Source organism: Carettochelys insculpta, chromosome 4 (genome assembly GCF_033958435.1).
Source record: "Carettochelys insculpta isolate YL-2023 chromosome 4, ASM3395843v1, whole genome shotgun sequence".
Lineage (NCBI taxonomy): Eukaryota > Metazoa > Chordata > Testudines > Carettochelyidae > Carettochelys > Carettochelys insculpta.
The window spans coordinates 26,634,550-26,647,771 of NC_134140.1; the positions used below are offsets into that span (position 1 = coordinate 26,634,550).

The 13,222-nt window shown below is 48.6% G+C and overlaps 1 protein-coding gene across 1 annotated transcript in view; it reads right to left on the reverse strand.

The window, feature by feature from the left end:
• SLC2A9 (solute carrier family 2 member 9) overlaps positions 1–13,222 on the reverse strand; it is a 154,267-nt gene that overhangs the window by 18,854 nt on the left and 122,191 nt on the right. Inside the window, exon 11 of the mRNA XM_074992496.1 lies at positions 3,848–3,975. Within this exon, the coding sequence (XP_074848597.1) occupies positions 3,848–3,975 (128 nt within the window). The remainder of the gene's footprint in view (positions 1–3,847; positions 3,976–13,222) is intronic.

Here is a 13,222-nt window from a genome sequence, read left to right on the forward strand (position 1 = left end):
AGGAAAACAAATTAGTACACCTGGCATTCTGCTTTGAGGGTCATCAAACACAGGCCTCCCAGCAGATTTCCAAAGAGAGCGCGTTTCAAAGGAATGAACATGAAGAAAGTCCTTCCAGAGATTGTAATGTCAAAGAACGACAGCAAGAGCATCATCCAAGCTGACCTTAGCAAATGTAATAAATAGTAAGAGGTGCGCTCTCAGTTAAAAACCGTGGAACTATGCAATGATAAAAATGCAGTGAGCATCTTTCATTCTGTTCCTTTTATCCTGAAATGTTAAAAAAGCCTGAGGGCAAAATAGTCTCCCCTTCATTAACAGCTGGAAACCTGACCACCTTGTATATTTGTAATGTTCCGTGACCAAAGTATATTAGGAACCTAATGTGACCCCATTTTCATTTCTTCTTCTACTAAACTGAACTGCACTCTCTTCCTTTTCCTCAAAAAAGAATGACTATGTGATGGCATTTCCATAACAGAGCACCCCCTGGCAGTATTGCGCATTGCAGCTGTTACAATTCAGGGGAAATGCAACCGTTTCCTCTCAATGGTCCAGCCTGGGCACACACTGATGGCAGTTCTCTATCTCTCCAGCTGCTGAGTAGAGACCCACACCTCTCCCGCTTTTGACCAGGGTATTTTCAGCTTGCCCCATTTTTTGGCCTGACTGTGTGTTTCCCATCAAAAATAGGTTGGCCATGGGTATCTGCTTGCTTTTTCTTGAGAGACAATTAGCAGGTGTACTTGCTACAGTTGTAAGTACCACACCATTTTTACTATTACAGGAGTGTGTGGATGAAGTTCATGGCCTGCAAAGTGCAGGAGATCAGATTAGATGACCATGATAGTCTCTCTTGGCTGCAATGTCCATGAGTTTATGCAAGACAACTTCATTATTAAGATAAAAAGCATGAATGCAACATAGAAAGTTGTTTTTTAAAAAAGTCATTGCAACATTTTCAAAATGAACCACTTAGTTTGAAACTGATTGGTTTCATTTAGAAAATGCCATTTAGAATTATTTCAAAAATGTATTTTCATTCAACCAAGATCATTTGTTTGTTTCTTGTTTTGGTGAGAAAACACAACCAACCACCCAAACAAAAATCATCACACCCCCACAAAAGCTAAATATTTAGTTCTCAGACTTTTTCAGCTTAGCTCACTCACCCAAACCATTAACCATAAACCAAAACATTAATTATTCACTCATCTCTAAAGAGCAGAAAAGGTTCAAAGGATTGGAATATTGGTATTTGGTTTATATTTTGAAGGTGACTTTAACAGTCAAAAGGCTAAAGACTTCCCCTCCTCACTTTAAATGCAAGCTTAGATTAGCAGTGCCAGAGTTTATAAATTTCCAGATCTCTCATTTAAATTAAAACCCTTGCAGATAAATTTAACCAGCGCTAGTTGGTAAAAGATACCCTATAGCCTACTTCTCCCGGAGCATAAATGTCTAACAAAAACCAGTACATGTTATAGGTCAAGTACTTTTTTCAGTTATCAATAGATACAAAACACAATTTTCAGAAATGTGAAAACCAACCAACCAACCAACCAAGAAACAACTACTTATTCCAAATCTCATTGCCCAGAAAGGACTTGTTAAATTGGCCTCAGGCTCTTCAGAACAGTTCTCTGGACAATAGATTTGAAAAGCTTCTGATTTATTTTCCCTAAAACATTTTCTCTGTGTCTGCTCAAAATGTTAACAGGCAATTAGGTAGTCATTACTTTGGGTTTGTAACTAGGGACCCCACTTTTACCATGTTATCTATTATAGGGGAGGATGGCCCTCTAAGTAAGCTAGGTTTAGTCTCCATCTGTGATTAACTAGCTGCATCCTAGCTTGTCATGCAGGAGACTCAGCAAATGACCTGGGCAGGAGCGCTTGCCATACCACCCACATGTAAAGCCTGGGTGGGAATACGCTCATTCCTCATTAAACGAGTACTTTACTTACAAGCACTTGCTAATATGAGGGACACATATACTTACCTTTGTTCACTAGACGAGTGAACTCTCCTTGCTGATATGAAACTTACCCCCGACCTCACGGCTCCAACCCACCGCCAGCTCTGCAGCCCCAACCAGCCACAGCTTGAACCCCACGCGAGCCTGCAGCCACCCCCAGCCCATGACCTGTTCCACTCCCAATACACACCTGGCCTGGCCCCTAACCCACCCCCCCAGGTAAGTTAAGGAATGACCGTGGGTGCAGCCCAGAGGACCCGCCACTTCCTCCACTGGAGCTGCTGGTAACTCCAGCTGTGCATGGCAAAGCGGCTCCTGCTGTGTGACAGGGTAGTTGTGGCTGTGTGCCCGCAGCCATGTGGTAAGGTGCCTCCAGCCATCCTCCACAGCTGCCCTCTCACCCTCTGGCCTGGCTTAGCCCACTCTCAATGCCCTTCCCACTGGCCTGCAGCTCCCCCGCACCCTCTGGCCCAGCCCACTCCCACCACTCTCCTGGTCTGCAGCACGCCCCACACTCTCTGGCCTGACCCAACACCCATGTGGTTCCCGAACCCCCCAGCCTGCTGCACGCCGCCCCCGCCAAACCACCCCTGGTGCAGCCCAGAGGAACAAGCTGCCACCTCCTCCACTGAAGCCACCACCAGGTTTTAACCCTCCCTCTCACTCATGGCCCCAAACTGCCCCCCAGCCTTTAACCCTCCCCAACCCGCCTTTCCCTAACCCAAGAATCACTTATCTTTCAAAAGCAGCGCCACATCCTGCCACTCCTGCGCCAAGTTAGAAGCACTTGGAACCAATCCTTTAATATGTATTTAATGGTAATTTAGTGTCCCTCTTATGAGTTTTTGCCCATGAGCAGCAAGTTGGGAACCAATTGTGCTCATATAGCGAGGGATGAGTGTACCTCTTATGCAAGCAACAGAAAACAATCTCTGAGGTAAATGTTTTAGGAGAAGCTAAGAACTGGTTTCTCTCTTTTGACTGACATTTAAGAAACATTTAGTGTCTGAACAATAAATTCACCCCTGGAGAAAGGGAATATTTATTGTCAGCAGTGGGAGATTCACTGATGTACTGCAACAAGTATATGGCTGAAAAAGAGGGCAAAAGGCTTGATGTTTACACACTGGGGAGAGTCCAGATGACAGAAACAAAAATAATAGAAGGGTTAGGAACTCTCATCTATGAAGAAAGGTTAAAAAAAATAAAAAAGGTTAGTCTTGAGAAAAGACTGGTGGGGAATTTTAAAATAGTCTTCCAGTATCCTAAACATTCTTATGTAGAGAATGGTGAACAACTGTTCTCCATGCCCACTGAAGGCAGGACAAGTAGTTATGGGCTTAATCAGCAGGAAGGAAGATGTAGATTAGACATCAGGAAAAGAATTGTAAGGACAGACAAAAATCAGAAATAGGTTTCCAAGTGAGTTTGTGGACACACCATCACTGAGGATTTTACAGAAAGTGTTCAAGAAACTCCTGTCAGGGATGGTCTTCTAGATATACTTGGTAGCAAGGTCCCTTTGCACTTGACATTTCTATATTTCTATGCTTCTATCCAAAATCTCAATTGACTGAAGTCAATGGGAGTCTAAAATTGAATTTAATGCAAGCATAAAACTCTCCTTCTCTAAATTCCCATTTTCTCCATCAGAAATATGCTACTCTTCATATGACCATAACATAATAATATTTTCCTCCCCACTTTCTATTAAGTGGGGCTTCACTGTAATAGGCATTACAACTGACACCCTGAAATGCATCAAAACAAGGGGTGGGTTTCATTCCACTTCATGACCAAGGAAGTTCATCACCTGATGACATACTATTAATTCAACTATCATACTGTTAAGTGTGCATGGCATGTACCTGAATGAAAGGGAAAAGAAGGCCCACTGTGAAGTTGGACAGCCAGTTGACTGTCCCCGCTATCATAAATGCCGCAGGCTTTTGAGACGGCTGAAAAAACTCTCCAGTCAAGACAAATGGAATCCCACCTGAAATGGAACAGCCAAGAAATAGGTGGTTTAATAAACTTTCAGGCCAGAAGCTGTGGTAGTAATTAATATGGAAATAGCAGACATTCACAAACACTGAGACCTGTGACATCAATCAATGTCTGGTGTGGCTCTCTGTCTCTACTCGGGTGTGAAATTATAACAGGAAGCCTTGAGCACTAGTATTTATTAGTCCACATGCTTTATTGAAATTTTAATTTTAAAAAGCTTGGCTTTCCCCTCTATTATGCAAGCTTTAGAGGACTATTGCTCCTGGGTGGAGTTACAGTGACATAAAACTAGTAACAGAATGGACAATGCAGCCCCAGGTGTTTACCAATTTATTTTTAAGTTGACAGCCTGGGAACAGTTTAACTCCTGCTTTTACTAAAACAGTCAAAATACTGCAGATTGAAAGCTTTTCATAACAGATTTTATCGTAAACATTAACATCTGAACAGGAGATTTAGAAATGTACTTTAAAAAGAAAGATGAGATATTAAATAACAGTACTGAAAAATTATTCATGTATTTGTAACGAAGAAGTTTGAAATGATAAAAAGGCAAATGCTTATTACTCTATGTATTATGCAGTCGTTATTTATTACACACACACACACACACACACACACACAAACTTCATATGAAAAAATGTTCTAATGCTAATCCCTTTTGACAATCCATTTTTCCATAACACACACCAATTAAAAATAACCCATTTATATATTATATCCATTCACTGCGTTGCCACCCAGTGCGTTTTTATCTGATTTATCCCAGCCCTTAAAATTGTTAGCTCCTTGGGTGGAGATTCTGTATTCATTTGGCAGTTGCATAGCACTGAACATGCCTGTCAGTCCTTTAAAAATAGACTGCTACAACATAGCAACTAGTGCTTTCCAGCACAATCCTTAAAATACATGTACAGGTTGAACCTCTGTAATCCAGAACTCTCTCATCTGGCATCATCCATAATCCAGCATGATTCTAGTTACCCAGTGACCACTTATCATGGGTGCAGCCAAGTTTTCCGCAGTCCCATAAAGTTTGATTACAGACACCAGTCCTGGTGCTCAGTGTTCTGTGCTGTTATTTAGCTGTAATTTACCCCTAAACATCTTCCAAGAGCCCAGTAAGCAGTGGAGGTGTTGGTAATGTTGCTGGACAACAATGACCTCCTGTAGTTCTTGTTTGGCAGCTGTCCAGTCCAGAGGGTGCCAAATTAGAGAGGGTCAACCTGTAGTACCAGACATACTACAAGCACCAAAACATAACATCTTGAAGATGTATAAAAGGACATATAAAAGACATTGGACAAGGACCTTAGTAACATACAGCACAAAGACCTGTCTCTGTCCCAAAGAGCTTAAAGTCTAATGAAACAATAGGCATGTGGGAAGAGGGAAACAGGATGCAACAAAAAACTCATAGTACCTATCAGTAATATTCAGCAAACATAATATTAATGATTATTATACTTTATTGCTCTTACAACAGTGCCTGAAAGCCCTGACTGAACTGGAGGCCTTACAATATTTGGTCTGTACATTAACCCAGTAAAAGATAGTCCCTGACCCAAAGAGCTTACTGGCTAAAGTTTAAATGAACAGTACAAAGGGGACAAAAAGGCTGTAATGTTGCCCCCTGCTAACAGATGGGGAATTGAGGTCCCAAGCCACTAAGTGCTATTATTTTAAAGCTACCTGTCCTCTCCATATTCCACAGCTACAACCTGTATTCACCTCTACGAGTATTTAGTTGAGTGCACTGGCTTTTCTATACAGCACTTTGAAGATGTATAATGAGGTGCTATATTTAATGGCTCCATAGGAATCTCTCTTATAGTGTTGATGCTGAAGCACAGGCAACACACTGTCTCTCACCCCTTGGAAGCTTGCACAGAGCGATTTCTGTACTCTTGGGACATGGCCTCAACTTTAGGTTCTGGTAGGCAAGATAACAACTGCATCTGTTTTGTCAGCATCTGTTTCAGATCTTGACATGCCATGTGGGGAAGCAGTTTGCCAGAGCATTTGCCCTGTGGAGCAAGGACGTGAAGTACTGCATGTGTAGAAACCACGGAATGAGGATCTATTTATAAACATTTATTCTGTTGTGCCTTTGCTGTAGGACAGTCTACAGAGGTGTCGCTGTTCTTGTCAGCATAATCAAAATGATGTTCTAGATAGATCTATTTGGGAAAATACACAGTGCATAAGAGGGGGGAAAAAAGCCAATGGCAATAAGAAAGAGAACAAGAGGACAGAAACATAACATTTTTCCATAACATTTATGCTTTATGATATCTATGCTAGTTCAGAAGTAGGCTCTGGAAAAAAAATCACAGAATCACTGTATTGGAAAGGACCTCACGAGCTCATGTGGTCCAGTCCTCTGCACCTCCAGTCAGAATTATTTTTTATCAAGACTGTCCCTGACAGGTGTTTGTCTAACATGCTCTTAAAAAAACCTCCAGTGCTGGAGAGTCCACAATGTTCCTAGGCAGTTTATTCCAGTGCTAAACCACCCTGACAGTTAGGAAGTTTTTCCTAACGTCCACCCTAACCCTCCATTTGTTGCCATCTAAACCCATTGCTTCTTGTCCTATCCTCAACACCATCTGGACTGCTACAGAAACGTATAAGAAAAGGAGGAAATGGCATGCCTTGGATCTTGGCGACCCACCCAGGACTATCTCTGTGGACTTCTGTGGGTAAAAGGCCCAGGCAACAGAGACAAAAGACTAATGATATCATAAAATGGATTATAAATGGCGGCTTCATGCATTTGCAATTTGGAATTGTTTATTGCTCCAGAACCTTGTTTGGGATGTGGAATGGTATTTGCAGACCCCAAGCACCTTGAGATTGGACTGAGCCTTGGCTGGCCACTGGGATTTCTGACTACAGCCTCAGGTGTAGTATGGGTGTGGTGTGAATGTGTGAGGTTCATTCTGTAAGCAATAAAGGGTATTTCGGGTGTTATGTACCAGCACGCTCTGTGATCTGCCTGCTCTCCAATCTGATAGGGAGGCTCCTGCTCTGGGTCTAACACCCTCTCACAGTCTTCTCTTTTGCAGACTGAACAAAAAGAAAGGTTACTCACCGTAGTAACGGTGGTTCTTCGAGATGTGTCCCCGTGGGTGCTCCACATTAGGTGTCGGGCTTGCCCGGCGCCGCAGATCGGATCTTCCAAGCAGTTTCTGCCGGACCGCGCATGCGCCGGTGCGCGCCACTCCCCCGCGCGCTCCCGGCCACGTGCGCGATCCGGTCCCCGCCAGTTCCTTGACCAACCGCCTCGGATGCTCCTGCAAAACACTAAACAGAGATCCGAAGCGGGGAGGATGGGCGGGTAGTGGAGCACCCACGGGGACACATCTCGAAGAACCACCGTTACTACGGTGAGTAACCTTTCTTTCTTCTTCGAGTGTCCCCGTGGGTGCTCCACATTAGGTGACTACCCAGCAGTAACCCAAGATAGGAGGTGGGTAATCGGAGTATGTGCAGCTTGTCCCCGAGAGGACCGCTGTCGAGAGACAGGTATCCTCTTGGAATACCCTGTGAAGGGCGTAATGTTTGGCGAAGGTGTCACAGGATGACCAGGTCGCCACTCTGCAAATGTCTTTTAGCGCAACGCCCTTGAAAAAGGGCTGTTGATGCTGCCACCGCCCTAGTGGAATGAGCTCTGGGCATGGCCAGGAAAGGAGTCTTTTTGAGTTTGTAGCACTTTTTAATGCAAGATACGATGTGCTTCGAGATTCTCTGCGAAGAGAGACATTCTCCTTTTGATTTGGGAGCGACAGAGACTAGGAGTCTATCCATTCTCTGGAAGGACTTGGTCCTTTCTATATAGAAAGCTAGCGCCTCCTCACGTCCAGGAGGTGTAGGCGCGCATCTTTGTCAGAGTTATGAGGCTTTGGATAAAACGAGGGTAAACAATAGGTTCGTTAGTATGAAACTCAGAAGAAACTTTAGGAACAAAGGCTGGATGCAGCCGTATGGTTACCGCCTCCTTGGAAAAAACAGCGCAGGGTGGCGTTGCCATAACTGCCGCAAGCTCGCTCACCTTGCGAGCTGACATGATTGCGAGAAGAGAGGTAGTCTTTATCATAAGGAGGCAGAGGGAAACCGTGGCCAAAGGCTTTTCGCTTTTCGCATTAAGCACCAGGTCCAAGTTCCACGAAGGTGGAAGCGGTTTCCGAGCGGGGGGGTATAGGTTTACCAGCCCTTTAAGGAACCTGGTAACCATGGGATGGGCGAACACCGTGTGCCCTGTCTCTCCGTGTCTGAATGCCAAAAAGGCGGCAAGGTGGACCTTAAACGAGGATAGCGAGAGTCCTCCTCTCTTGAGGTCCAGTAAATACTCCAATATCACAGCCATAGGCACCGAAAGGGGGGCTAGCTGTTTGGTAGAACACCATGCCGTAAAGCGAGTCCATTTCTGCTTGTAGGTCTTCCTGGTGGAAGTCTTCCTGCTACTTTCTAGGACTTGCTGCACTTCCTCCGTACATGTGCTCTCTAGGGAGCTGAGCCATGGATTAACCATGTTTGTAGTCGCAGGCCTTGGGGGTGCGGATGCACTATGGACCCCTGGGCTTGCGTGAGCAGATCCCGCGCCACCGGAAGGGGCATCGGTGGCCGGTCCGACATGCGCAGGAGTAGGGGGAACCACTGCTGTTGATCCCACGTTGGGACTACCGGGATCATTCAGGCTCCTTCCCTCCTGGCTTTCTGCAACACCTTGTGGATGAGCACTGTGGGAGGGAAAGCGTAAAGCAGGGGGCCCCTCCAAGAGATCGCGAAGGCGTCCCTCAGGGACCCCTGTCCCAGTCCTGCCCTGGAGCAGAATCGTGGGCACTTCTTGTTGTGCTTAGTAGCAAACAGGTCTATCTGGGGAAAAACCCCATGCATGAAAAATTGGTTGCAGCAGATCGGGACGGATCTGCCACTCATGCGTGAGTGCGAAACGCCTGCTCAGCTGGTCTGCCTTCACATTGTGAACGCCTGGGAAGTACGAGGCTTCCAGGGTTAGATTGTTGGCGATGCAGCAGTTTCACGACCGGACTGCTTCTGCACACAAGGCACGGGACCGAGCTCCTCCTTGTCGATTCATATAAAACATGATGGAGGTATTGTCTATACTGATCCCGACTACTTTGCCTTTTATACGGTCTCAAAAGTGTCTGCAGGTGTTGAACACTGCTCTGAGCTCCAGTATATTTGTGTGCAGTGACTGCTCCATGGAGGACCACAGCCCTTGCGTCACCTCTTCGCCCATGTGTGCTCCCCACCCTATGAGGGAGGCGTCTGTAGTAAGAAAAACCAATATGTGTGGTTGGTGGAAGGGTACCCCTGTTAGCAGATTCTCGGGGTTTACCCACCATTGCAGGGATTTGCGCACCTCTGTTGTGGGCGGCGCCACCCTGTGAACAGTGTGTGCTGCCGGGTTGTATACGCTCGCCAGCCAGTGCTGCATGCTGCGCATGTGTAACCTGGCATTCTGTTGTACGAACGCCGCTGCTGCCATGTGGCCCAGCAGCTGTAAGCACGTCAGAACCAGCACCGTAGGGCTGAAGGTGAAGACTTGCACGAGGGAGCCGACGGCCCGAAAGGGAGTCTCTGGTAGATACGCCCTCGCTGTAATAGAATTTATGCGTGCCCCTACGAACTGTATGTCCTGCGAGGGGTCTATCTTTGATTTTGTCAGATTGATAACCAGGCCGAGCGAGAGAACGTGCCTGTTGTGACGCGTATCATGCGTAGTACCTCCTCCTTCGAGGCCCCTTTGAGTAGGCAGTCATCCGGATACTGGAATATAAATACCCCCTGTCTGTGCAGGTAGGCTGACACCACTGCCAAGGGCTTGGTGAAGACTCTGGGGGCCAAGGAGAGGCCAAACGGTAGGATCTTGTATTGAAAATGTTCTTTGCCTACCATGAGAAACCAGAGGAATCGTAGGTGAGCCGGATGAATAGTTATGTGAAATACGTGTCTTATAAGTCTAGGGCTGCGAACCAATCTCCATCGTCTAGTGCCGTAAGGATGGAGGCGATTGTGATCATCCGAAAGCGTTGCTTGCGCAGGTACCGGTTGAGGCCTCGAAAATCTAAGATGGACCTCCCGCCTCCTGTCTTTTTCCCCGTGAGGAAGTACCTGGAGTAGAACCCTCTCCCTTGCAGTTGCTCCGGCACTCTTTCCACTGCCCCTATGAGCATGAAATGGTCTACCTCCTGCTTGAGCCTCGCCACGTGGGAGGCCTCCTGGAGGTGGGGCCTGGGTGGAGGTCATGGCGGTGGGAGCGACTGGAAGGGGATGGCGTACCCCGTGGCTATGATCTCCAGCACCCATTTGTCTGTGGTGATCCTTCGCCACTGGTTATAGAATGGTCAGAGGCGATGGTGGAATAACCGCTTCGGATGACCTTGCGACGGTAGTGATGGCGCAGCCCTGGATCTGTGTGTCAAACTTGTGGCCTTTGGCCCTGCCCCGAGGACGCACGGCTGTGTTGGGAACGACGCCTGGGAGTTCTGTACTGCTGGTGCTGTTGATGTCGCCCTTGCTCGTAACCCCTGTGGTACTGGGGACGCTGTTGCTGAGTCCGCAACATCCAGGGCGATCTGAACTCCCGTCCTCGAGGCCGCGTAGCCTTCTTGCATGATGGCCTTGAGCACTGGTTTCTTGCCCTCTGGAAGCGAGTCCATGAGGGAGGTTAACCTAATGTGGTTATCGAAATTATGGTTCGCTAGATGCGCTGCGTAATTTGCCATTCGCAACAGTAGAGTGGAGGAGGAGTAGACCTTTCTGCCCAACAGCTCTAGCTTTTTGGCATGTTTGTCTGTTCCCCCACATTGCGACGACTCCACCACCAAGGAATTTGGTTGTGGGTGGCTGAACAGGATCTCCGTGCCCTTTGTCGGCACAAAGTTTTTTTTTTTTTTTCCGCTCTCTTGTGGACAGGCGGAATAGTCGCAGGAGTCTGCCATATCATAGTGGCAGACTCCAAGATTGCGTCATTAAGCGGTATTGCTATTTTGGAGGAGGCCGGAGGTCTCAGATTTTTGAGGAGCTTATGGTGTTTCTCTTGCACCTTAGCTGTCTGGATGCCTTGCGTGAAGGCCACCCTCGTAAAACAGCTCTTGGAACTGTTTGAGATCGTCCGGAGGATGGACTCCCCCGGGGCCGTAGCCTCATCCGGGGAGGAGAGCGAGGAACCACCGGGATACGTCTCTGTGGACCCTTCCGGTTCCTGCTGGTGATGGTGCACCCTCTCACTAGAGGTTTGCGAGGGAAAATCTCGGGGTTCCATAACCAGTCCCCCCTGAGATGCTTGAGTCTCTGTCCCCGGTCGCAATTGCCCTCGGGGGTACGAGATCGTTTGTGGGGATCTTTCCCTGGTAGATAGCCAATGGTGTCTATGCCCCGCACGGTAGGGGCGACCATGGCAGTATAGGCACTGTTCTTGGGAAGGTGACCTAGACCACTCCCTTGGTGCATACCCTCTGCGTCTGGGGGAGGGCTGGAGAGAGCGATTTTGCATAATAGTCCAGCGGTTCAAACCCCAGGAAGGGTGAAGGTGGTCCCAGCCAGGGTGAGGCTGGTTGCAAAAAATGGAGAAGGGGGCTCCAGGTAGGCTAGGGGGGACCCCTGCCTTCTGGTTGGAGTTTGTAACATAAGCGGAGGGCTGTGAGAAAGCAACTGCACAGCCCTATGCGGAGAGGGGCTGCAATGCCTCCTCTTGTGTGCAGCCTTCCCCTTCCCTTGAGGAGGTAACTCTGCCCCCTGACGTACAGGGGATTCCGGCCCCGTGCGCACCGAGCTCGGCACGCTGGAGGGCGGTGCCGCAGGTGCGGTGTGCTCCGGTGCCTGCAGGCTGCGTGCCTGCGCGCTCTGCACCGCCGGTTCCCCGGGGGTCGGTGCCGCTGCCTGCGGTGCCGCCGGTACCGGCGCTTGTTTAGCTGCCGCCCTGCCTGCGGCGCGGGGCGGCTGGCTGATTATCGGAGGCTGAGCTGCTTTCACGTGGCTCTCCGTGCCGCCGCCGATCAGCTGTTGCTGCGGCTGGGGGCTGCTCGCTCCTCCCGTCCCGCTCGCTATTGTTGCCGGCAGGGATCGGGCTGGGGAGGCTTTCCTCCGTTTTTGGCAGCTTTCCTTTTATGGGCCCCGCAGGGTCCCTCCTGCTGCGGCCGCTCCGGCACGTCTGGCTGGAGGGCCTTATGAAAAGCAGTTTTAAGCCGCTGCCCTGCCTGCGGTGCGGGGCGGCTGGCTGATCATCGGAGGCTGAGCCGCTTCCACATGGCTCTCCCTGCCGCCGCCGATCAGCTGTTGCTGCGGCTGGGGGCTGTGCACTCCTCCCGTCCCGCTCGCTGTTGCTGCCGGCAGGGATCGGGCTGGGGAGACTTTCCTCCGTTTCTGCGCTGATGGAGTGAGGGAGGCAGCTTTCCTTTTATGGGCCCCGGAGGGTCTCTCCTGCTGCGGCCGCTCCGGCACGTCTGGCTGGAGGGCCTTATCCAAAGCAGCATTTTAAGCCGCATCTCCCTGTCTCTCCTTAATCGCCTCTCGGCAGGACTCACATTTTTTAAAGCCTGAAGAGGACATTGTTGGTGAGTCTTTGAGTTTTATTAAGTGGGTACTTAGCACCTTCCCTGTGCTGTTTTCCCCGTCCGATGGCCTGCCTCAGCAGGAGGGCTGATGGCCGTAGCTCCTGGCCTCCGGCGCTTGTTACTGGGACTGGCTGAAGCTGTCCCGCTTGTAGTTTGTTTGTTGTTGTTCGTTCTCTCTTTTTTTTTTTTTTTTTTTTGCAAAATAACAACCGGCTAACTCATAGTAGCCTAAGTATCTGAAAAAAACTTTGAAAGAAAAACAGATAAAGTCGTTGAATACGCTATTTGGCCTTAGCCTAGTCGGATTCCGTCTGCAGCCGACGGCGGTTAAGAGGAACTGGCGGGGACCGGATTGCGCACGTGGCCGGGAGCGCGCGGGGGAGTGGCGCGCACCGGCGCATGCGCGGTCCGGCAGAAACTGCTTGGAAGATCCGATCTGCGGCGCCGGGCGAGCCCGACACCTAATGTGGAGCACCCACGGGGACACTCGAAGAAGAACATTTTTTTTTCCAATCTTCCCTTATAGTTCATAGGAGACAATACTCCAGCTGAGAGGCCTAATCAGTTCAGAACAATTACAGTAAACCCCCAATTTAATGGATTAATGGGAGGGAAGAAAGGAGGGAGGGGTGTCCGCTATTCCCGAAAGTC